This window comes from Microtus pennsylvanicus, chromosome 7, assembly GCF_037038515.1.
Source record: "Microtus pennsylvanicus isolate mMicPen1 chromosome 7, mMicPen1.hap1, whole genome shotgun sequence".
NCBI classification, from domain to species: Eukaryota; Metazoa; Chordata; class Mammalia; order Rodentia; family Cricetidae; genus Microtus; species Microtus pennsylvanicus.
In genome coordinates, this window is record NC_134585.1 from 115,557,641 (window position 1) to 115,583,652 (window position 26,012).

At 43.4% G+C, this 26,012-nt stretch overlaps 1 protein-coding gene and 1 long non-coding RNA gene across 6 annotated transcripts in view; one reads left to right on the top strand and one right to left on the bottom strand.

Moving 5' to 3' along the window:
- Positions 1-1,411: 1,411 nt before the first annotated feature.
- On the top strand, positions 1,412-21,112 carry Hao2 (hydroxyacid oxidase 2). Of its 5 annotated transcripts, none has more exons than XM_075979053.1 (10): positions 1,447-1,582; positions 5,599-5,738; positions 7,706-7,926; positions 8,550-8,688; positions 9,702-9,853; positions 10,768-11,051; positions 12,457-12,666; positions 18,533-18,691; positions 18,997-19,066; positions 20,307-21,112. In XM_075979053.1, the coding sequence occupies exons 3-10, from the start codon at positions 7,887-7,889 to the stop codon at positions 20,360-20,362; spliced, it is 1,110 nt and encodes a 369-aa protein (XP_075835168.1). In that variant the 5' UTR covers positions 1,447-1,582; positions 5,599-5,738; positions 7,706-7,886; the 3' UTR covers positions 20,363-21,112. The 5 variants fall into 5 exon arrangements, with proteins under 5 accessions (XP_075835170.1, XP_075835168.1, XP_075835167.1 ...); XM_075979052.1 differs by having other exon boundaries at positions 1,464-1,525; positions 5,599-5,769; XM_075979051.1 differs by having other exon boundaries at positions 1,464-1,525.
- LOC142853900 (uncharacterized) overlaps positions 6,731-26,012 on the bottom strand; it is a 59,202-nt gene continuing 39,920 nt past the window's right edge. Inside the window, exon 4 of the long non-coding RNA XR_012911284.1 lies at positions 6,731-6,916. This is a non-coding gene — a long non-coding RNA (uncharacterized LOC142853900). The remainder of the gene's footprint in view (positions 6,917-26,012) is intronic.

Below are 26,012 nucleotides of genomic sequence, written 5' to 3' on the forward strand. Positions count from 1 at the left end.
CTCCCTAAACAGGGTTACATTCCATTACAGTGGCAGCAGAAGGTGGTTGGTCATGCTGTATCCACAACCAGGAAACAAAATGGTGAATGCTGGTGTGTTTCCTCTCTCTCTCCCTCTCCCCTCCCCTCTCTCTCCATCTCCCTCTCCCTTTCCCTTTCCTTCTCCCCCCCCTCTCTCCCTCTCCCTTTCCCTCTCCTTCCTTCTCCCTCTCCCTCTCCCTCTCCCTCTCCCTCTCCCTCTCCCTCTCCCTCTCCCTCTCCCTCTCCCTCTCTCTCTCCCTTCCCCCCCTCTCTCATTTGGTTTGGTTCTGTTCTGTTCTGCTCTCTTCTTTTTGAACAGGGCTTTACACTGTTGCTATACAAACCTTGACCTCACTATGCCGTCCAGGCTGGCCCTGAACTTCTGACAACCTACCTGCCTCGGCCACTGGATTACCTACATTGCAAGCAGGAGCCACTACATCCAACTTGTTTTCCCTGTTTGACTGAGTCTGGGGTCACAGATCTCCAGCCTTCTGGCCAGATCCATTCACGTCACTTAAGCTTCTGGGGAAGCACCCATATACACACACACACCCAGAATGGCATCGCCCAGGTGACTCTAAATCCCATCCAGTTGAGGGTCAAGATTAATCTCAACACTGATAGATGATTATGAGCAGGTTAATTAACTTCCTCTATTGTTCTGAGAAATGGGGAAAACAACCACGTACCCGGTGAGGCAATCAAATAGAACATTTCATAGAATGTGTCTGGTATATTGTAACCACTTAAAATGGTACAAGCGCCCATGATACAAAAACAGCTCATACAACTGGGGTGGAAGAAGCAAAGGAGGACATGGGCAATCGATAAGTTAATAAATCTTGAGCCCCCCCCCAGGACTGTTCTGAGGGAATCAGCCTTTCTTTTCTGAATACAGTGTCATTTCCTCCTCCAATCTGTCACCCCGCTTCACTGAGTCATGTTGTCCGCACATGAGTCTGCCCTGTCTGCTGCATTAATTTGATCGTCTGGTTCAGTATGTAGAGCTCAACACTGTTCTTCCGTTGCTCCGTCCTGGATCCTCACTATCTTCTTGCCCATAGGAAGCTATTATCTGCTCTCCTATCTGCCTACTACCTCCCAGGCAGAGGCCTCCTTTCTCCAGTGCAGGTTTTTTTTTTAAAGCCTCTCCCTGTAATCACCCTCATCTTTCCACTAACCATCTCTGAACAAGTGCTTGAAAGCAAACAAGCAAACTTTATCTCAAAGTTTAATCTTACAACGCATTTCAGGATCCTTGTAACACTAGTAAACAACTAGTTTGGGGAGCAAACATTACAAAACCACTCGAGATCACGTCAAAGTCAACTTTGATCTGGACTAGTTATTTAGTACTTCCCTGATAACTGTTTCACCAAAAGGTTAATATTTATCCTTGAATATCCTTTACCCCTGCACTGGGCAGTGAGCCACCATACCAGGCTCTGCATGGCTACCTCTCCATACCGCTATTCCTGGTTATTGGAAGACCTTAGGATCAGGTTTGTCTTGGGTTATTGTCTATGTGCTTGGAATCTGGGGAGAAGACAGCATAGCAGGTGAGATTCTACCGAGAGTTGGCGTTTGTGGGAGGCATATTGAGAACTTGGCAATGAGCGGAACATGGAGATAGGTGGTGGGGTCCCTTCAGGCATTGCCAGAGGAAGCTGTAGCATCAAAGAGTCTATGGGCAGAAAAGGTTCAGTCTGGTTAATTTAAACTTGGAGATGGTAGAATGTGTATGTACCCTAGGGACAAATCAATCAAAATATGTTCACGTAAAAGGGTTCTGATAACCCATAAGGTCCTTGTCCTTAGATGTGCTTAGGACATGGAACATTGGCCACACAGTGACAAGAATAGCTTGTTTGGATTGCACTTATCTCCCAAATAAATCTACAGATCAATCTTGGAAGAACTGGAAAGAACAGGAACCAAGACAGGATGCTATTGGCATATAGATAGCCAATAGTTGAATGGAATTGATGACTCGGGGAACAAATCAAAAGGAAAGGGGGTTTTTGTGTTCTTCTGTATTTCCCAGAATACAATCTCCCAAAGCCTTTACTGGGGACCAGTGTGTAATTCTGTATTTTACTAAATTCTTTTGCTCTCACGAGCACCCTGAGGTAGATATTGATGTCCCGATTTTATACCTCAGTAACTACCGGAACTTGTACAAATGATAGTGGCCATCACCCGAGGTCCCATTTGAGAAGCAATGGAGATTTCCCCCACATGTCCAGTAGCTTCCCCTCGGAAAGAACTCATATTAATCTCTAAACTGAGATGAAATACTGACTCCCATCTTCAACCTTGACTGTAAATGTCTTGAGAGCTGAGATAGAAAAACTACAGTTTTTCAATTTAATTCCCAGTACTTAGGACAGCTCTTAGATATCTAGTTTAAAGCTTGCTGCTATTATAAAATATGTTCTGAAACATCAGTGAAGTAACACGAAAATGTGTATGTACAAATAATACATATTTGTTTGTTTAAAATTATCTAACATACAAGGTTGCCCCTTTCCAAATAGAGATTTGGAAACCCAAATCTCTGCCTTTATCTCAAAGCTGTGGCTTTGGAAGATGGGGCCTCTTCTTGGCTGTCTAGCAGCAGAAAAGAAGTGTACTGAATCTTACCAGAGACCTAGCACAAGTCATGCCCACACCAAGCCTGTTTGGCAGAGCTAGCCATACAATCCCAACTATTCTTAAACAACTGGGAAATGTTACTAATCTAGGGAGCAATAAATGATACAGATACGCTAGTGGAATATTAGTGGATGCATTATAGGACACCCTGGGGGTGAATGTCAGATCTAAAAATAAAGTTCACTTGTACCTCGTTCATAGTCTGAAGGTCATTTCGTACATTGTGGTTTGACCTGCATGTCACTGTATGACATCGGGAATGGAACGGCATCGTGTTGACTGTCAGTTTTAGGTTTTGGAGCATTTGGGATTTCTAACTCCTCCATCTATGATGAAGAGAAACCATTTGTGTAACTTCTGTCTGTTTGCATGCCCTATCCTGAGCAAATAGAGGCCAGACAGTGATCTCATGGGGTCACTGAGGATACCTCTCCCAGTGGCTTGAGTTTGTAAGAATTGACCAAGTTCACCACGTGCTAAACAGCAGGTGCCCTGTTTCCTCCATTTGCTGGTCCACGTGGCTTCAAGGACAAGAGGAGAAAGTCAGTTTTTGAGATCTACAATTAAACTCTTACATCATGCTGTATCGTGAGCATCAAATGCTGTGACATGCGGAAGAAGGTTTTGTAAGGTGTTGAGATGGATCTGGATGAGTGTTTTTGTTTAGTTGGTATCTTGGCAACTTGTTTGCTTATCTAGTAGCTTCTACTTCCTGGTAGAGTTGTGATGTTGCCAGCCGAAGTGAGATGCTGTGTTTGACTATGACATTTCAAATATCTAATCAGTGAGTTACATAAAGTGTACATAAAGCATATGTGTACAAATAAGGTATTCGCCGACACCTTCACTATAAACCACTTTGGCAACAGACATTTTCTTCTTTTCATAGTGATCAGCAGCCAGGAACTGAAGTAAGAACAAGCTGCTAGATGTGTGGTTCTGTATGAAGTCTTTTGCTTTTTCTCTCACTTGCAAAATGGAGGATAATAATATTTTCTTTTGAGAATAGCAAAAAGTATTGAAACACCAGTGAATATTAGCTACTCACACAGTGTGCTGAGTGTCATGGAGCGCTAAGCAAACCACTGCAATGTATTGTCAACATCATCATCGTTGTTGTTGTTGTTGTAAGGAAACCATCATGATGTTCCAAACACGCACAATAAAATTCTCTCATTGCTTAACTGAATCAGGAAATCCCCTCAACATCCTAAACACGCTATCTGTGTCTCTAATACCTATAGGAAGCAAACAGTTAACAACATACCTGGACATCAACGCTCTACTTGGGAGATATTCCTTTGGAGCTAAGAACATATTTTCCCATAGAGAAAATGATATTAAAATAGTGATTGGATTCTAAGTGACAGAAAACACCCACTTGATTAGCAAAGTTTCTGAAAATGGGCATAGTCGCAATACAAAATGCTACAAAGCAAGGTCGTTATGTTGGCAATCATTATTCAACATGGGAAACTATAAAAATTATTTTATACATAATTTATTTTATTTCTCATGAACACCACAGAGGGAAGGAGAAGTTAACAGAAAGGTAAGTAAGGACTGCCAAGATGCTCCTGAGAGAGTGTTCTAGGGCTCTGGGTTGAGCGTGTCCCAGAGCTGTGATATGCAAGCCCCTAGAGCTGCACACAAGCATGAATCAGTGAGTTCGTTGCACCAGTGCAGAGAGAATTCAGAAACACCCAGCTAGCACACTCTCCGAGGCAGCACATGGTCACAGGACAAGAAAGGAAGTGACGTGACAGAGAAGGTGTACAAAACAATGAGCGTGGTTGAGGGTCACTGGGGCGAAGGGGAGAAAGTACCGTCTTATAAAACAAATGAGCATCATGGCCTGAGAGGGTCCTGTGCCTTTAACATGAGGGCCCGGAGATTCGACCAGAACTGCTTCTATGCTCTCTGAAACCGCTGACTTAATGGATACCTCTGTATCCTCATTCTCAAACAAATGTGACATTCTGTTTCTCAAAGCCCCCCTATGCTGGAACACCCCTTCGCTGTTACTACTCTGAGGGCAGACCTGTTATTTATCCAGTCCTTCTCCTGTTAGTTACTCTCCTGTTTTCTTGTCCTGAGGCTTCCCCTGCCTAGTCCCAGGACTATTATCCCTTATGATCTTGTGACCCACGCTGTTTCCCCAAGGGATCAAGCCCTCAGTCATAGGGCCCTTGTACTGAAGGCTTGCAGAGCTCCATTCTGCTATCTTCTTCCTAAATAACTCAGCCATGAATTTATTGCTGCTCTTTTATAAGATATCTGCTGTGGATAAAGGCTTTGAAGCTCACCCTGCCTTTTGCAACATCTATCCTTGAGGTTGGGACAGAGTTTTAGCCAACCTTGGACCCTATAATCTTCCAAACTGCAGCCTTGATTTTATCTTTGACATTCTAAATCTTGGCCTAAATTCTAAATTCCAAGAGACCAGGCCAAAGGACCTTGAAGGACAGTTCCTGAATTACCAAAGAAGCCTTCAGTGAGGTAAACTGTTCCCCCCCACTCTCTCACCCCATGCCTCTCAGTACCCCCATGATTCTAATCTTGTTCCCCACAGAGAACCCCAGAGTTTTCTATCCAAATGCAAAATCTGACACTCCGCAGTCTCTCAAGTAATAGCAACTCATAAAATCTTTATAAAATCTTCAGAGGCGTTGTCTAGGATGATTGACTCAGTTCTCAGAGGCAAAAGACGCATGGTCTAGGGTATGGAATCAGCTTCCATTATCACCCTAACAAAACAAGGTCTTCCTCCTCAGGAGAGTCAGCTCAGTTGGCATCTTGGGTCAGGGATCAGAGTTTGAACATCAAACCAAGCAGCAGGTACCCTGACCATCCTTGCTCCTGGATTCCCATGTCGTCACTCATTTCTGAACTGTTTCTCTCCAATTTTCAACCCTGAAAGAGCTTGAAGAAGCTCCAGGAGATAAAGTCCCTGAAACAACTCATGTGCTGTAAGAGCTGGGCGCGAAGGCTTTCCTTGTGCCCAGCCTGCTTCTCAGGACAAGAGAGTGGAAAAGAACAAAAGCGAAGCTTGCTAATGAGGTACAGGAAATGCACATGGAGGAATCACTAGGTGACTAGAACCCTCCCTTCAGCTTCTGGTTTCAGCTCGGGTGGGAAGCAGATTGCAACATGCAGAAACATCACACAAAGTGCCTTCTCAAGTTCGGGAAACGCTTTGGATGGCACAGTATGCCAGATCCCCTTCAACTGTAACCCTCTCATTGTTCTTTTAATAAGAATAATGAACTCGGCACTCTACCAGTCTTGACATATGTCATAAAACGGAAAATGAATAATTGTATCTTTATACCTCCAACATTTTCTTAAATGTAATTTAACATGTAATTTATTTTAGACTCAATTCATATTTTAAACTACTAAAACGACAATGTTGCTCTTTACTGTTGAATTGGAAGCGAGCATCTCTCTTTGGGGGACTAGCAGGAGATACAGTTCCCAAGTCATTCCCTGCACTACTTTACTGTCTAATCATCCACAAGTTTCCTATTTTCTGAGCCTCAGTCTGTCTGAATCCAAAAGAAAGAGATTAATAGCCCCTTAGCTTTGATGCTTCTGTCTCCTCAACAGAGATGCTGACAGCTCGTAGTAGACAGAAAGATCAGAAGGGTATGTGAAACAGACAGCTTTGCTGACACTGAAGGATGCTGAGACTAATGTGTCATTGTCAAACAGTTTTCAAGTTCCATAGTGACTGTACTATAAACAGGTAACAGAACTGCTTCTCTTGGATTATACTCCAGGTCTGTGCAGTTTCTATGCTAGATATGTTTACAAGAACACGGCCATGGGCATTTAATGTGTAAGATGCCAACCGTCAAAATCTGCTGAAATTTTACACCCCCATCAAAGCAGAGACATGGCTCACAGAGGGATTCTAAATTGAGGTAATTTTCAGTCTACACAGTAATTCGGTGCCGTACTTTCCTAAAGCCAAGAGGTACAGTACGTAGATGAGTGGATTCGCCAGGAGAATTCACAGAACTCAGCATAGAGTTGAGGATTTGGGTTGTTTTAGTGAAAAGAAGCAAAGGGAAGTTAGTTCAGGGAAAGGTCTGGAAAAAAAATAAAACAAGTATAAAGATCCAAAAGGTGCATTGAATCCTCTAATGCCAGGATGAGATGCACTCGGGATCAGCCTACAGGTTCATGTTGGGGGCTGGTCATATGATCACCTTCCGTTCCAAAGTCCTAGGTTCCTAGTAGGAAAGCAGGTGTTTAGCATAAATCATTGTAAAAACAGTTCAGACACACTAAATCTCTCTTATCAGGCCTTGCTGATATAGAAGCTTCTAGCTAGCCATAAACCAAGACCTAACCTTGAAAGCAGGTCTTCTGAGCAATAACATTCTAGGGGGCTGCTGTCTTCACTTTTCTATGCACGCAGAATTACGAACAAGAAAATGCAAGATAGTTGGGTGTTAATGAGTAATTCATCGGCCTAGGGTTTCTGGACTGTTTTTGTATGTTCGTTTGATACATCAGTGAGTGAGGTAGGTAGGGCTGAGTTAACTGTGGCTACTGAATTTTGTCGGATTAACTCGTACTAAGTAGCTTCCCACCCATCCACTGACAAGGTCAGCTATGCAAAGCTCTCTGAAGGCCAGTGCCTCTTCCTAACCTCCATCTAACGCTTCCACTTCCCTGAGACCCTGGTCTTTGTCACAAAACTTCTCTTCAGCCCCTTAGGTAGGAATTAGGCAGTACTTTACCAGGCTTTTTCCTGACTCCAATTGCCCTCAGGCCAGTTCTGCCTCATTTCAACCCAAGCCAAGGTATTCAGCACCCCACATTTTCATCTGCCTTTTTGGTCCTTTGCCATTCTGGTTGAAGAGTGAGTTTCTGAGAAGTATACCTTTCCCCTCAGCCTATAACTTAAAAGTCCTTTGGTTTCTTCTTTTAGGCTTGGGGTAATTTTTACACTGTTGTGTCCCACACTAGGGTTGGCTAGAGCTTTAAAGTTTGCCTTTCCCCTCCTTTCCTTCTAGAATCTTCTCACATGAGAGCCCTGGACCAACCCCAGAGTCTCAGCATCTATGCAGCTATTGATCTCACTGTCCTTGCTCCTATTGGAGAAGTTACTGGAGCCCCTTAAACTCTGTACTCTCCGCCCCTCCTGTGTGTTTGTATCAGAAGTACCATGTACTGTTTGCAGGGTTCAGATCATGGATGGCAATAAATGGGAGCAAAATGTCTCCTTGGCAAAGAGGTAGAAGGTGGAGACACTTTGGCAACTTCCTAATCACCCAGGCAAGAAGTAACCGGAGTCAACTGCTTTCATTACGGTTGTCCACACCTTGGGTAATTCAGATATCCTGGGATTCCTGGAAGTTCTCACTTGATATCAGCTCAGACGGGAGTTTTCAAACAGTGTTGTGAATGCCAAACAAAAGCAAGGCCACTGAGATGTGAAGCTAATCAGGCTGTTAGGAGGCAGTTCCTGGTCAGGGCAAGTGAGGTGAAATCGGCACCTGGAGACACCAGGAATGCGAAGAAACTTCCATTTCAGGAAGACCCCAGCCACCTGGAAGGAGATGAGGAGGCATGAGACTCTTGGAGGAGGGTGGTAATCTCTTAAGACGTGGGACAATCTCAATACAATCTCTGTGTCAGCCATGGTAGACATTTAGAAAAAGGAATAACCCGGTGTTGGGAGTGGCCCTGAAAGCATGGAGGTCTTCCGGTTGGGGGGTCAACAGTAAAGACATGCAGTTAGAGAAGACCAAAATACAGATGTTACATCTAGACAGCTTCACACTCTGATCCCCCTTTAGCCTCCCTTTTATGACCAAAGTGTTCTCACTGGCTTTGTTCGGGTTCTGTCTTTTGAAGGTCCGGAAATGTCTTTTGTGTGCTTGGCAGACTTTAAGGCACACGCACGTGAGCAGCTAGCGAAGTCATCGTGGGACTTTATTGAAGGAGCAGCTGATGAGGGCATCACATGCAAGGACAACATCGCCGCATTTAGAAGGTCTTCCCTTTGCCCTTTCTGTTGTCACCCTAATGTGCTTTGCTGGAGAGCTCCTTAGATGGTGACCACTCTAGTGTCTGCCTTTAGCAACACAGCGTATTCAGGAACTCGGCTGGCTTCTGTGCTGGTTTATTGTAGCGTGGGGATGAGGCATAGGGAGCAGGGGGGAGATGTTTTTTGGAGACAATCTGTCTTACAGCTAGGGGAAGTGAGTTATCAGTTTTCTGCATGCCAGCAGCTTTGTGACATGTCAAAATGGAGCAAGACCTGCCAGCGTGCCCAGCAGGGAAACCTACATATAGTTCCAGCACTCTCGAGCTCCTAAAACCTCCCCGCCTTGGAGGATGAAAATGAGAAAGATGGAAAAGGTCTCAAGTTTGGAGAAAATAAGATGAAGGGGTGTCTAGGGATGATGAAAGATTGCTTCCGGTGAGAACTGGACTTGCAAACCAAGAGCAGGAACGTATGTCAATGGACAATAGCTAAAGCCAAGTTTCCATTTGCCCTAAAACAATGTTTTAGGTGTCATTTGTGAATTAGTCTACCTTCCCTAAAGCAGTATATAAGTCAAATGAATTAGTTGTGGGGCGGCAGGGTGGGGGGATGATAACATGATTGTTTTCTAGGATTTGGATGCTTTTAATTGCCTTGTGATGCCTAAAATTCCTCCCCTCCTTTTCTTTCCCTGTCTAGTCTTTGCTGATAAAGACTAAATTAAGTATCTAAGCACTGAGTGGCAACCCAGCCACAGAAACAGGACTCTTAACAGAGCAAGACAGGCTAAGGGGGACTCTGGTTCAATGGCAGCTCAGGAGTTACCGAGTCAATGTGGGGGAAATGGTTGCTTGGCAACTAGTCTCCTCCTGAGCCTATACTGGCTTATTCAAAACCAGCCCACTGATCCCACCAAGATCTAAGCTCCAAGTCTGCTTAGGCCTGCATTGGGAATCAGGGTCCCAGCTGCAGAAAGCATCACCATGCTAGAGAATAATCCACCACATTGTCTGGTGCAGAATCCGCCTCCGCCCCCGATACCTGAGAGATGTGTCAATGGTGGACACCAGGACCACAATCCAAGGGCAGGAGATCCAGGCTCCCATCTGCATCTCTCCCACAGCTTTTCACTCCATTGCCTGGCCAGATGGAGAGAGGAGCACAGCCAGAGGTAGGAATCATCCCATAGGAAGGCTTCCTTTCCAGGAGGCCACAGGAGGCCACAAGAGACTGGGGGATGGGAGGACTCACCCAGAAGAAGTGTCAGGGAGCATCAAAACTTCTTACAAAAAGGCCTTAGGGGCATCAATCTTGTTGGAATTAAGTGAGAAATGTCTTTGATCCCAGCTCTTGGGAGTAAGAAACAGGAGAATCTCTGTGAGTTCAAGGCCAGCCTAGTCTACAGAGTGAGCCAAAGCTACACAAAGAAACCCTGTCTTCAAAAAAAAGGGGGGTAGCAAAGGGATTGCTTAAGCCATTATATAACATTGCATATAGATTGTAAAAATACATGCATTGGCATTAATTTTTGATTAGACCAAATTCTCTAGCCAGTGATATAACTTCATAGTAAGATTACCCTACTGGAGAGACACCTGGAAATGAAGACAGTGGGAAGTGAGAAAGAATAATTCAGTAGCCATGATGTGTATTAATACCTTTCCATTTGACAAATAAAGCCACATAGAAGAGGAGGAGTGGGGCTGAGTCTTCTTCCTCTCAGATAGGCGTGTCTTCCACTACAAAGCATGGGATTTCACAATTGAGCATCTTCCAGGTCTAAATCGCCTCCCTTCCACAAAGGGATTCCTAGGAGGTTTGCTTTCCTGCTTGAAGGGTATAACACACCAAGGGCAGCTCTGGGGGATTCATTGACTTCTCCTGCTAGAAAATTCTCATTCTTATAAACAAGATTTACAGAGCAGCCTATGCAGAAGAGAACACAACACCAGGCCTCTCCATTGACCCAAACCCTGTGGGGAAGTAGAATGAACGGGGCAGTCTCTCCACTCACAGGGAAATCTGGCCAGAGGCTAGTTCAGACAACTCTGCTTTCCAAACTGGGTCCCACCCCCTGCTTTGCAGCTGCTCAGGAAGCCAACATCTGCTACGTGACCAGCACTTATGCCAGCTGTCCCCTGGAAGACATTGTTGCAGCTGCCCCTAGAGGCCTCCGATGGTTCCAACTCTACGTACAGTCAGATTGGGAGCTCAACAAACAGCTGATTCGGAGAGCAGAAGCCCTGGGTTTCAAAGCTTTGGTGATCACTGTAGATGTACCAGTAGGTGCCAAAAGGAGACAGGACATAAGAAACCAACTCAATTTAGTGGCAAACTTAATGCGGATGGACCTCCGATCACCTGAAGAGGTGAGAAAGCCATCAGACCCAGAGGGTATTACTTCTAAGCAGTGTTTACAATAAGAAGAACCCCTTATTGTCCCTCCCTTTTCTTCCTCCTCCTTCCCTTGCTCCTTCCTTCCCTCACCCATTTCTTCCTTTCTCCCTCCTGCTTTCTTTTCCATGAATATTTTCCCCTACCTGCCTTGTTGTGGGGAAGCAAGAGGGGAGCAGTTAGAGACTTGGTACTTGGTTTTAGCTGCCCACAGCTTCCAGGCAGAATTGAAGACCAAATGCGCATCTCTGAAGCTGTTCAGGCTGCGATCAGAGACTTCAACTAGGCCTGATGTTGGGAGATTGGTGTGTGTGTGGGGGGGGGGGGGAGTCTTAGAGAGTTGTGCAGGAACTGGAGAGCTCACTAAAGTAGTCATCTAAGATTTTCTATTTCGTGTCAGAAAGTGTTTGTTTGGCACGGAATAGACAGACAAACCGACTCTCGGGAGAGGACCCCCACGGCACAGGTTCACACCTAGCTTAGTCCAGACAGCTGGGACCCCAATCTGCTGCCTTGAAAACTTCCAACTCCTCCAGAAGCATTAGGGCACTGCAGCACGTGTTTTGGAAGCCTCTCAGTTAAGGACGACAAGGGACACTTCCTTCGTTACGTCCTAACTATCGAAAAGGATGTCATGCCCTTGAGAGTGAAAATCAGGGCCACAGCGATAAGGGCCTTTTCAGCCTGTGGGCAGCTCTGATTCCTCTGGGTGTCCTTGGATCAAGAGACACGTCAAAACTTAAGGAAATCTGCTGCACGCCGAGAACCAAGGCCAGATAAAAGGCAATGCCTAGTTTAAGGTTCTTATTGCTTTGGTTTTATTAGTTTTCTTAGCTCAACCATAAAATGTCAAAGTCTCTCGGCAGTGGTGGTGCACACCTTTAACCCCAGCACTCAGGAGGAGAGATGGGCAGATCTATGTAATTTTGAGGCCGGCCTGGTCTACAAAGCAAGTTCCAGGATAGCCAGAGTTGTTACGTGAGAAACCTGTCTCAAAAAAAAAAAAAAGAAAGAAAGAAAGAAAGAAAGAAAAGAAAGAAAGAAAATCTCAAAATGACCCATACTGTTTTTCTTTCTTATCCATCTCACATACTAAACTCCACACCCTTTTAAAGTATAGATTTGTCTTATCTGTCATTGTGTCTCCAAATCCTAGAATAATCATCAAGCAAAGACATTGATTAACGGTCAGTGAACACGTCATTGAAGCAGAATTTCTTCATACAACTTTTGTGAGAAGAAGGAGCTAGAACCAGAGCTGGGTAGCTTTGCTCAGGTCTCACAGCTTACAAATAATATTGCTCCAAGGGCACTCATCTTCTGAGTGGCTCTGGTGGTGTGATCATTTGGGACTAATATTCACCTTCCTGTTCCCTACAGAGAAGTTCCACGCTTCCTGCCCCCACGTCTTTGCCAAGTACATCTTTCTGCTGGAATGACCTCTCCTCCATTCAGAGTATAACTCGATTGCCCATTATCCTCAAGGGGATTTTAACGAAAGAGGATGCAGAGTTAGCAGTGAAACACAACGTCCAAGGCATCATTGTTTCCAACCACGGTGGCAGGCAGCTTGACGAGGTTCCTGCTTCAGTAAGTAGGGTGATTTCCGAGGGGTGTGTCTGAATGCTCTATGCATGCCTACACCAAAGCCCCCTACTAAATCTGCTGCACATTGTCCCCCTTATCAGGGCTAGTGCCTATACATTTGAAGGATGGTGAATAACTAATAACAGCCTAAGATACACATGACTATTTTTGTAAATTGTATGTGTCACATACCTAAATTCTGTGACACAGCTGCAAAATAGATATATCCTAATTTTACAGTTAGGATACAGGAATTTACAGACATCAGCTAACGTGTAAAGTTCACAGTAGCGAATGAGATGTTCCAAAGGCATTGAGGCCCCTGTCATCGGCCAGCAGTGATCCGATTAAAACGGATGTTTCTTCATGGATTTTTAGAAATCTCAAGACATCCTATCTGACACAGTGTAGGAAGGAGCAGCACCTCACGTGGACACAAAAGTGTTTTCCAACATGGATCTGAAATGTACTGATTCACTAGTGCATAGCACAGGGACGAATCCTTTATGCAAATCTCTAGCAGCTTACACTGGCCCGCAAATGTGCTCGAGAGAGAGAAAATGAGAAAAGGGAAATAGGGAAGGAGTCTTTAAATGGAGAGCAGCTGTTAATTTGTCTTGGAAGAGCTATTTACACTCTTTTCCCCAAAGGCACTTCTCATTCAACAGAAGGAAAACTTTTTCCTCCCCAATTCCTTTTATCTCTTATAAAACATCCATGAACAAAAAGAAATAATTTTTTTAAAAAAACACCCCTATCAAGATATCTTTCATTGCTCTCCCACTCCATCCCTCCCCCAACCAACCATCCCATTCCACATCTTCTTATCTCCTGTCCTTTCCCTTTGCCCCCACCCAGTCCCCAGTGTACCCAGGAGATCTCATCTCTTTCCCCCTCCCAGGACGATCAGTGTGTCCCTCTTAGGTTTACCTTCTCTGGAGCTGTGGATTGTGGTCTGGTTATCTTTTGATTTACATCTAGTATCCACTTATGAGTGGGTACATACCATATTTGTTTTACTGGGCCTAGGTTACCTCAATCACGGTGATTTTTTTTTCTAGTTCTATCCATTGCCTGAAAATTTCATATTGTCATTGTTTTTAGCAACTGAATAATACTCCTTTGTGTAAATGTATCACATTTTGTTTATCCATTCTCTGGCTGAGGGGCATCTAGGTTGTTTTCAGGTTCTGGTTATTAGGAATAATGCTGCTATGAACATAGTTGAGCAAGTGTCATTGTAGTATGATTGAGCATCCTTTGGCTATATGCCCAAGTAAGGAATTTCTGGGTCTTGAGGTAGATTGATTCCCAATTTTCTGAGAAACTGCCACACTGATTTCCAAAGTGGCTGTACAAGTTTGGACTCCCACCAGCAGAGGAGGAATGATACCCTGACCCCACATCCTCACCAGCATAAACTGTCATCGGTGTTTTTGATCTTAGCCATTCTGACAAGTGTAAGACAGTATCTCAGAGTCATTTTGATTTGCATTTCCCTGGTAAAAATGCTGAACAGTTTCTTAAATGTCTTTCAGCCATTTGAGATCCTTCTATGTTGGGAGCCACCTTTTTGGGGTAACTTCTGCCGTGATCCTAGCCGCAGCTGGTTGGTATGTTCCAGGGTAGGAGCTTGAGGATTAGAAATGTTATGTGAGAGGAAGGGAGATAAGAAAAAACACAAAGGCCAGCGTCAGGAGGGTCACTCGGTGAACACTGAACTCGGGGAATACTCGCCTCATTTACCCACATGCTTGTAATCCGTCACTCCAAAATGGGAGTGGGGGAGGCAACAGGCTTCGTGACCGTGAAGCAAGGAAAAGCCTTGAATTCGCCAACCTTTGGTCCAGGTGGAGCAGATCTACTTCAACACTCAAAGTACTAATTAGCGATTCACACCCTCGGCCAGAATCGCTCGTCTGTAACCACACCTGTTGTTAACAGCGTTGAGAGAGCAAAAATCAGCTCCAGCTCTTTCACTTTCAGACAAGGTGGAATCGGCTCACGGTTTGGGGTCTCCACACTTCTGCTGAGATTTCTCTGTTTCGATCTGTACTCTGCTTTTAAATAGGATTATTTAGTATTTTGATGTCTAGTTTCTTGAGTTCTTTATGTATTTTGGAGATCAACCCTCTGTCAGGTTGAGGAGTGGATGGGGGTGGGCTGGGGGAGGTGAGAAGTGGGGGAATTGTGGTTGGTATATAAAATTGATAAAAAAAATTAAGAAAAATAAATAGATGCATGACCATTGATGCAGTGTGAGGAAGGATAGACTGGAATTTGATTTCTTAAATTGTTGCCAGTCTGGTTTTCTCTCTGGAAAAGCAAAATTGAATCAAAATTAAAATGGCTCTAAATTTATATGCAGAAAATAAATAAAACTAAAGAAATGTTAGTTAAAACTGTTGTAAATCTACATGAGCGTAAGGAATAGAATTTCAAATTCTACTTCAAATGGAATTCATAGAAGTTTCTTCAAGTGACTTTCACTTTCTTCTCTTCATAGGCTTTGTTTCCAGTAAAACAAAAATATAAACACACAAAAAATAGAAATAATAAAATATCTAATAAAAATAGATCTTTTGCTTTAAAATATGTATACATATTAATATGTTTCATAATTTCCTTCTATTCAGTTGCCCGTTGTATTAGGCATGTCTCTCTTCTTTTTAATGTTGTGTCATGAGCGGACAATTTATATAATCAACCCCTTATAGTTGAACATCTGCATTGATTCCAGTATTTCCTACTTTGTTTCTTTTGGTTTGGTTTGTTTGTTCTTTGATTGAGATAAGGTTGCACCATGTAGCCCATATTAGCTTTGGATTCTCTGTCTTCCCACCTCTGTTTCCTGAGTGTGGGAATTACAGGCATGCACCACTATATCTGGCATCATTTTTAAAAATATTCTAAACAATACATCAAACACACTTAAAACCTGAAGTGTGTCCTTGATTAATTCTTTGGAAGATATATTCTAAGACTGGGGATCCCAAAGCTGCTCTAGCTGGACTCTGGGACTTGTGGAGCCGAGTGACTTTAGCTGCCCATCACTCCTTCCCTAGCAGGCTCTGCCTATTGAGAACAGTGGAATGCCAGGCCTGTGTGGAGAAAGGCTCACTCTGCTGGGCCTCTCAGTGAAGCTGATTGAGAGGTGTAGCTGTACCTTTCAAGTCAGGAGAAGATGAAGGGAGCAGGGGACTGGAAATGGGCCCTTCACTTCCAGGATCTGGCCTGCAAATCTGGCCCACTGGCTGAGTGAATAGAGCTTCATTGTTAATAATGGGTGGGTTTGGTGTCTGCTTTTTCCGATTTCTCCTCATATATTGACATTCAATGAGCAAAGTGTTTGACGCAAGTAAGCAAGCCAAAACCTCAGTGGAGATTGCCTTGAGATAACACTCCTCTCTCTGAGCAGTGACTCAAGCCAAGAGTGCTGAGCCAACAAGGAGATCAGGTTAAGGACCAGAATGTAGCTTTGGATTTTAACCTTATCAACACTTCTGTCTCATCAATAATCCTGAGCAAGGCCCCTCACAATTGCATCTTCAAAAGAAAATACTTCAAAGAGATGAGTAAGCCTGTTCTGTGAGTCTCCGTAGAACACACCGTCCTTGTCCCAAACATTTGAGACAAATCTCAAATGGCTGGAAGACACATAAGGAAATGTTCAACATCCTTAGCCATCAGAGAAGTGCAAATCAAAACAACTCTGAGGTTCCATCTTACGTCTGTCAGAATGGCCAAGATCAAAAGCATAGATGACAGCTTATGCTTGAGAAGATATGGGGTAAAGGGAACACTTCTGCATTGCTGGTGGGAGTGCAAACTGGTACGGCTGCTTTGGAAATCAGTATGGCAATTTCTCAGAAAATTAGGAAATAATCTACCTCAAATCCAGCAATACTACTGTTGGATATATACCCAAAAGATGTTCAATCATACCACAAGGACATGTGCTCAACTAAGTTCATAACAGCATTATTTGTAATACCCAGAACATGAAAACAACCTAGATGCCCCTCAACCAAAGAATGAATAAAGAAATTGTGGTACATTTACACAATGGAGTACTACATAGCAGTAAAAAATAATGGCATCTTGAGATTTTCAGGCAAATGGATGGATCTAGAAAAAACCATATTGAGTGTGGTAACCCAGACCCAGAAAGACAAATGTAATATGTATTCACTAATAAGTGACTTTTAGACATAAAGCAAAGAAAAACCAGCCTACAATTCACAACCCCAGAGAACCTAGACAACAAAGAGGACCCTAAGAGAGACATACATGGATCTAATCTACATGGGAAGTAGAAAAAGACAAGATCTCCTGAGTAAATTGGGAGCCTGGCAGTCACAGGAGAGAGTAGAAGGGGAGAGGAGAGGAAGGGAGGGGAGTGGAGGAAAATGTATAGCTCAATAAAAACAATAAAGAAAAATAAACCCTTTCCTCCCCCCCATCAAAAAAAATAGAAAAGAAAACACAGTCTTTGTGCTTCCTCTTGGAATCAAGACACAGCGTTTTCAGAGGAATTCAGTAAATGGCCTATTCTAACATTAAAAATGGACTATTCTAAACCCTAGGCTAAAACCAATTTCTACTGTTATTATTTCATGTATTTGCTTTTTAATTTAGTTTTTACATTTATTTATTTGTTTAGTGTGTATTTGCTCATCTGTGTATATGTGTGTGTATGTGTGTATGTTCACCTGTGTCTGTGTGTGCATGCTCACCTGTGTGTATGTGCGTTTATGTGTGTATGCTCACCTGTGTGTATATGTGTATGTGTGTGGGGGCTCACCTGTGTGTATATATGTATGTGTGTGCGTGCTCACCTGTGTGTATATATGTATGTGTGTGTGTGCTCACCTGTGTCTCTGTGTGTGCACTCATGCTCACCTGTGTCTGTGTGTGTGCACGCATGCTCATCTGTGTCTCTCTGTGTGTGTATGTGTGTGCATGCTCACCTGTGTGTATGTGTGGGTGTGTGCATGCTCACCTGTGTGTGTATGTGTCTGTGTGTGCATGCTCACCTGTGTCTATGTATATTATGTAGCCCAGGCTGACCCTAAATTCCTGGTTCTCTTCGCCTCTGCTTCCTGAGTTCTGGGCTTCCAGGCACTATCTCTCTTGGCTTGCGCTCTACTTCTCAATTACTATCAGCTGCTCTGCTGCGGAGGTCTAGAGGGGATTTTATAAATACACTTACTTCCTTTTCTACAGCATCATAAAAATATTCCAGATCATACTTGGACATGAGTTTTCTCAAGTTATTACATAGGTCTAACATACATCCTGTGTTCCCTCCATACCAACATCAAAGTACAAAATTCTTTCATTCATTTTTTTAATTATGTCTCTGCTCAGACTTGGGCAGTTTTTGATGGCTTCCTTTCATAGTGTCAGGGTCTGGTCATATTTATTCTTCTAAAAAAAAATAAAAAGACTTGGTATCAAAGCAGCAGAGGACATCTCTGACTTTGACATCTTAGAAACAAAGATGAGAGAAGGAATCTGAAGGACAACAGGTTCCCTAGGGCCAAGTGAATCCCATGACTGGGAAGATGACCCCCGAATATATAATCAGGAACCAAGCAAACTGTCCAACCTGGAGAGGATTGCCAGAAGTCAGAAGCTAGACTGGAGGGGAGATGAAAACGGCTGCAGGGACAGTGAGCGGAACTCTCGTCTGGTCCTCAGGAGGCTCCAGGCCTCAGGAGACTGCAAGGACAGTTGGAGAAAACAGTGAAGGACTTAGAGTTTGCTCGGATGGCCTGGTCCTCTTCTACTTTGGGAGGACATTCATCTCACGATGCCACGAGAAGCTAAGCAGAATCACCTGAACCCGTGTGTCTTTCTTTCTCAGATCGATGCCCTGACAGAAGTGGTGGCTGCTGTCAAAGGGAGAGTTGAAGTATACATGGATGGTGGGGTTCGAACCGGCAATGATGTGCTGAAGGCGTTGGCCCTTGGGGCTAAGTGCATTTTTCTCGGAAGACCAATCCTTTGGGGCCTTACCTACAAGGTAGGATTGCTAGCAAGAGATTCTGTACTTGGCATTCATTCCCACGGGTTTCTGCAACCCAACTTCCAGTGAAGACGCTTGCAAAAAAGTTTCCGGTGGCCTCCCCTTCAGGCCTCTGCAGTATTGCACAGACTTCACCATCCCTCACCCTTCCTTTCCTGCTTTGTTTTCTTTTAGTCTCTACATAATTCTGCATTCATTGATTCTATCCTCTCTGCAACAGTACTGACCATACACACAGTTTGCCACCAACAGGCGGTCAGAATGTTCTATCAAAGCTCTGTCTTTCCCCTCCTACTTTTTAGGGTGAACATGGTGTTCGGGAAGTCTTAAATATTTTAAAAGCAGAGTTCCACACTTCCATGGCCCTTTCAGGTATGTATTCTGTTCGTTGCCCCTTGCTCTCCATTCAGAGCTTTGGGTGGCTGGCTTACAGACGGAAGCTGAAATCCTTCACTCTGCTTAACCCTGCTTTGGTTCTGTAGTTGTCTTGAAGGAAGAACAGGGTAGAAATTGGTAAAAATTGGAGAGTGCTCTCTGGGAGTGGAAACACTGTGCTGGTCTGTAGGTCATGGTCAGTTGCTAAATTAGTTCCCTCTGTGGCTGTCTAAGGCTCTCACCCCTGGTGTGAAAGTCAACCGTTTCCTGACATCTTTTAGGAAAAGTATCTCTCGGTGGGTACATTTTTGTGGCACATATGGATGGAGGTGAAGGTGGCTACATCAAGTTCAGTACCACACAGCCTCTTCCTGAATTCTCTCAGGCTTGCCATCACCAAGGACTGCTTGATGCCCTTTCTCGCAGCTCCCCAAACCACCATGCTGGCCCTGCTGTCTAGATTTTTTCTCAATCCCCACGTGGAAGCCAGCTCTAGTCTTCATGGTACATACTAATTAAGGTCTTCCAATAAAGAACGCTCTTTCTTTGGCAGAAACTTCCCTAGGAGGCAATTGGTATATAGGGTACTCACCCGAACTGCTACAATACCCTTGAGTCTATTCTTCCTCCCAGAGGAGTACATACTGCCTAAGTATACCCACCTTCAGAACTGAGCTAAAGACCAAAGACGGCTAGTGCATGCTGTTAGGTTTTTGGTGCTAAAATAGAGATTGTGTGTGTGTGTGTGTGTGTGTGTGTGTGTGTGTGTGTGTGTGTAGTCGTCTTATGTTTTGATCTGGTTATGTGTAAACTGTGAGCAACTTGAGATCATTGATTCCCACTGCAACCATACAAAGAGAATTCCAGTATTTATTCAATATGAATAACACTTTAGCAAGGTAAGCACAGAGATTAAAGTCTTGTAGCTGCTGCATATCTCATTCCTATGGAGAAAGAGAAATGAGGTGTGACAGAGAGAGGAACACAGACACACATGCAGGCACACAGACACATGTGGGGGAGACAGAGACAGTGAGAGAGATCGGAGACACACACACACACACACACACACACACACAGGGGAGAGAGGATGTGCAGGAGCAGGTGTGAAGGCAGCTGCTTCTCTCCAGCTCCTCTGTGGAACGTACATCCAGGCCATCAGATCTGCATCCAGGGACCTCTCCCCGCTAAGCCCGCTCTGCTGCCTGGCAGCAGGCTCACTACGTGATTCTTTCAGGCTGCCGGTCAGTCGCCGAGATCAGTCCAGACCTGATTCGCTTTTCCAGATTATAAAGAACTACTGAGTTGCCTACAAGGGGAAGACAAGACCTTGACGTGATATGCAAGGCTTTTCTTCTTCGGCCCCATCCAATCTAGGAATTTGAGCCCCGTATCCTCAAAAATATAGAGGAATGGAGAAAAGAAAACTAACAGCTCTCACCATAGTGTATGTGGATGAAGGAATAACATTAAATGTTCTATAGGATGCCTACAGTTGACAACAATTAATTGACTGTGTAAAATAGCCATGTAACAGCAAGAAAGGAGATAGTTAAGTCTAATGTGGCATACCAGTTATCTTCATCTGATTATTATGTACATTATACATTATTAAAATGCTATGTTGTACCATAATTGTGTGCAATTACTACGTATCAATTAAAATAACAATATATGTTCAAAAAGATATGGGACAGGGTTATCATGATGTCATTTTATTCATTTCATCCTGCAAGATATATTGGGAATTTTTAAACTTTAATTCATATAGTCAAGTCTGAAACATAAAACAGCAGAGACCAAATGAATGTTTGAATTATTCAAGGTTCTGACACAGGATATTATGGAAATTTTATGAACTATTTCCTAATGTCCATTCTAGTTAGTAACTGGCCTCCAAAAAAAAATAGCAAAAGGAAGATTTTGAAACTCATTTTCAAGACTCTGTGACTAAATTAAAATGAACTATTCCAGTCTTTCACCAATATCTTTATTCTGGCCATATTAGTTTTGTCAAATGAATGTACACCTTTTCAATAAAGTTTATAGACATAAGATAATTGCAAACATTAAAGTCTGCTACCCAAACTCATGCATAAGAAACCAGCCTCACTTATTTCCTGGAGGATATGGTCAGTAGTTTTGATTATTTTAAGCATTAATTATTTTGATTCATGCATCTGGACCATGGTTATATGTTGCTAAGTCAAACATGACTGTTCTAGGGTAGAGGGCTAAGAAGATACACAATGAAGTCACGACAAGATGGTGTTACTTTTGTCACTTAAAAAAATACATATTATATCTCAGAAAGGGACGTTTTAAAATGTAGAAGTACTCTGCATCACAATATGACCTGATATAAAGTAGACAAAAGACATGATCAGATATTTCACTAAGGGAAGTATGGAGATAGAAAATAGACACATAGAAAGATGCTCAATGCCACGCGTATTTAAGGAACTACAGATTAAAGCAACAACAGGATACCACAGTATACCTACTGGAATATGGAAAAGTCAAACTGCTGCGGGACAATGGTTTCACCCTGTAAAGATTTGTTTCTTGTACTTGTTTAATAAAATGCTGATTGGCTAGTAGCCAGGCAGGAAGTATAGGCAGAGCAACCAGGCAGGAAGTATAGGCAGAGCAACCAGGCAGGAAGTAGAGGCAGAGCAACCAGGCAGGAAGTAGAGGCAGAGCGACCAGGCAGGAAGTAGAGGCAGAACAATGAGAACAGGAGAATTCTGGGAAGGGGAAAGACGCAGTCTGAAGCCATCACCCAGAAACAGAAGAGACAAGATGAGACTGCCTTGCCAAAAAAGGCACCAAGCCATGTGGCTAACAGAGACAACAATTATGGGCTAATATAAGTTATAAGAGTTAATAAGAAGGCTGAGCTAATAGGAAAACCAGTTTATGTAATGTAGACCTCTGTGTGTTTCTTTGGGACTGAACAGCTGTGGGATCAGGCAGGACAGAAAACCTCTGTCAACAGTCAAACCACCACAGACGCCAAATGTTAGCAAGGATGTGTACTGCTGGTGAATATATAAACCAGCACAGCCACTCTGTAAAACAGTTCACCCGTTTGCACAAAACTAAACATCTGAACGAACTGACAACTACAAGCTATGGTGTTTACCCAAAGACATTTAAATATACATCCATATTCATAGAAAACAATTGCATGAGTCTTCACAACAAGGAACTCCATTGGCAACTGCCTACACTTGGTAACTGCCATGATGTTCTTTAATAAATTCTCTGATAAATGTTGGTACCCCTGGACATTATTCAGTTCCCAGGAAGAAAAAAAGCTACCAAACCAGGAAATGACTGGGAGAACCTTAAAGGTATGTCAGTAAGTGAAAAAAGCTGGTTATAAAAAGCTCAATATTGTAAAATTCCAAATGTGTGACACCGTGGAAAAAGCAAAACCTTGGAGACAGAGGGCTAATGCAGACTCACTGATGTAACAAATGCATTCTTTGAGTTCAGGATATTGACACAAGGAGGCTGGACATTTATAGGCTGTGCAGCTACAGGAACCCCGGACCTCCTGCCCAATTTTTCTCTGAAACTCAAATTGTTACTTAAAATAATCTACGTAAATATTAATCCCCACTGGAGGAACATAGCTCAGTGGCAGAGCATTTGATTGTTGTGCCTGAGGTTCTGGGTTCAATCCCAGCTGACAGTGGATACATGGGTAACATACTTGATGCACAGTGACAATACATACTAGATGTATTACGGTTCTCATGTCAAGATTTTTATGGGCAAGATGACTCTTGATCTTCTTAGAAATATTTGATTTTGTGTGTGTGTATGTGTGTGTGTGTTGTCTCCAGATGACAGGAAGGGTGTTGGACCCCCTAGAACTGAAGTTCCAGACAGTTGTGAGCTACCATGTGGGTATTAGGGACTGAACACAAATCTTCTGCAAGAACAATAAATGGTCTCAAACACAGAGCTACCTCTTCAGTCCTTCTTGGCTTGATCTGAACAATCTACACCTTACATTTTTGAGTGGACTCCTTGGGTCAAGTAGGTGATTATTTGAATTATTTTTGTCAGACACAGACTTGCTTCAATTACAGTTCCCACAAATCGAAAACTTGTCTTCCCATAGCTTCACCAACCCCTAATGGCTACAACTGTTTATTTGCAAAACTAGCTATAGTTCTCGAGAACCTCGTTTGAACTAGGTTTAGTAGAGGCTTAATGTGCTTTATAACTCAAAAGAAATCCACAAGAAGGGAAGGGAAGTGACTGGGAGACATGACAGTTTACTGTCTTCTTTTCAAAAGAGTAGAATCAGAAGAATCAGAATATTGGCATATAGTGATCATATCTGTGTGTGTGTGTGTGTGTGTGTGTTTAAACTTCTCATAAAGTCAATTCAATATTATTTACAATTACTTAATAGTAAGAATATGAAAAAAATGAGCTAAACTTTCAACAATAAATAAAAAGTTTTTACTTGTAGTATATCAACGTGAGGGACTATCACAAGACCATGCTATCAAAGAATATCAATAATATGTGAAGGCACTTTTTTGCTTTTGTTTATCTTTTCTGAGAAAGGGTTGCTCTGTGTAGCCCTGGCTGTCCTAGAGCTCACTTTATAGACCAGGCTGGCCTGGGACTCCCAGAGCTCCACCTGCCTTTGTCTCTAGAGGGTTGGGATTAAAGGCGTTCACCACCACCACCCAGCAAGAAACCACTTTTAAGTATATCCAGGAGCCACAAGCAAGATATAACACTCTATCTGCCATTATCTCAGTGCAACACACCCACACAAATACAAATGCACGTGTACAAGTCCACAAACTCACCCAAGAGGTGAGAAAGAGGCACACCCATGTGCGAGCAATGCTATCTTGCAATAAGACTTTGCTTTTTTACTTTTCTTCTTTGTGTTTTTTTCTCATCTCTAAAGTATTCTCAAAAAAAAAAAAAAAGAAAAGAAAAACGTACTGAAATATGCTACAACCTGGGTAAATCTTAAAAATTACACTAAACAAAAGAAGTTGGCAAAATAAACAAATACTGTATAAATCCCTTTAATATGAAATGTCCAAACAGACAAAACCACGGAGACAACATTTGCCCGGTAGGGATGGAAATGGGGAGCAAGTAACAGCTACTAATGGGTGTTTGCCATTTCTATGGGTGAGAAGCATCCTAATTTATGGAGCGCTGATAGTTACAACCATAGATATTAAAAGAAATAGAATTTTGTATTTTTAATTATGAGCCATTTGGTTCATAAATTATGTCAATAAAGTTGCCTAAAGAAAAACACGATATAAGCTTTGTAAATAATATTCTGCTAAAAATATTCTTTCTTTCTTTATTTTTTTAATTTATTTATTTATTAAAGATTTCTGCCTCCTCCCCACCACCGCCTCCCATTTCCCTCCCCCTCCCCCGACCAAGTCCCCCTCCCTCATCAGCCCGAAGAGCAATCAGGGTTCCCTGCCCTGTGGGAAGTCCAATGGGACCTGCACTCATGTACATGGGCACACATAGATATGCACAATTAAAAATTTAATAATGAAACAAAATCTTTCAAGGCCAGAGGAGGAGTTGGAGTCTTTAGACCTGGAGTATTACTCATCTGGAGATTACTCATCTGGCTGTGAGTCTCCAGACATAGGGGCTGAGAAGCAAGCTGTAGTGTTTGCAAGAGCGGTAAACAGTACTCCCTTAACCCGCGAGCCATAGCTCCAGTCTCTGAAAATATTTTTAACTTTCTTTTGTATTTATTCTTTGTGCCTTTCACATCATGCATCTCCATCCCATTCATTTCTCCATCCCTTCGAATCTGCCCTCTGCCCTTGCAACCTCCCCTCAAAATAAAATGAAATAAAATTTAAGAGAAAAAAAAAAGGGAAAAAAAGAGAAGGAAAATCAATCTCTCCACGAAAGCTGCAGTGTGACACAGAGAGTCACACAGTTTACCCTTTCAGCCATAAATCTTTACTTGCAAATTCTCATTGCAAAGAGTCATTGGTCTGGTTCAAGACCTCTGATTTCTGTCACATTATCCATACCGGAACCTCATTGGAATTCCTCTTGGTTATTCTGTTGTGGCCCTGTGTTGTGGAAATCCTGCAGTTTTGGGTCTACAGGACCAGTCCCTTCATGTGCTGTAGCAGATCCCTGATGGTGTGAATGTTGGGGTGGGCCAACTCTCAATCCTGGTCAGCCCACGAGCCTGCCAGCTTTCCCCTATCCTCACCACCACGGTGAGCTCTCCTGCCTTCCCCTGGCTAGTTCACCCCTTGTAGTGATGAACAAGGGGCTGGGTCAGGTCTCTGGCTTTCAAGTCTTCAGGGTTGGTTCTCCCCAACCTACACCTTCAAGGCCAGCTCTACTGAGCTGCCCAGGCATAGTGTCGGGGCTACTTTCCCTAGTGCTGCAGTCAATGAGGGGTGGGAACAGCTTTTCAGCTGTTGACCTCAGGGCCAGCTCTCCACTTGCCTTAGGCTTTGACGGCGAGCATCTTCCCTGCCACATGTCCAATGAGTGATAGGGACAGCTCTCTCATGCTCACAACTTCAGGGCTGGCTCACCCACACCTCTGCCAACATGGCTCCCTATGTTGCCCAGGCGTGGTACAGGGCCTGCTCTCCCAGGTGTTGCAGCTGGTGGGGAACAGAGGCAGCTCTCCCACCCCACCCGCCTGAGGCATTGATGGATGGATGGTAGGGTGGAGGTGGGGGAAGGTATCTCTCCCCTGCCCATGCTGCCACTTGATGGATGATCAATGTGGAGGTGTGGCTGAGCCAACCCCAAACTCATCTGTCCTGTTGTAACAGGGACAGGAAAGAGATGCCCTCCCCCACCCCACCCCAACCCCACCCATCAGTACCTGAGGCAGGTAAAAGGACTGACCCCCAAGGCCATATGCGATGGAGTGCTGCCCCAGTCC

Excerpts from the sequence above, each read along its gene's own strand:
- Hao2 (XM_075979053.1), top strand. The coding sequence starts at position 7,887 with ATGGCAATAAATGGGAGCAAAATGTCTCCTTGGCAAAGAG. Across the intron at positions 12,667-18,532 it reads TTGACGAGGTTCCTGCTTCA|ATCGATGCCCTGACAGAAGT; the intron begins GTAAGTAGGGTG and ends TTTCTTTCTCAG. Across the intron at positions 18,692-18,996 it reads TTTGGGGCCTTACCTACAAG|GGTGAACATGGTGTTCGGGA; the intron begins GTAGGATTGCTA and ends CCTACTTTTTAG.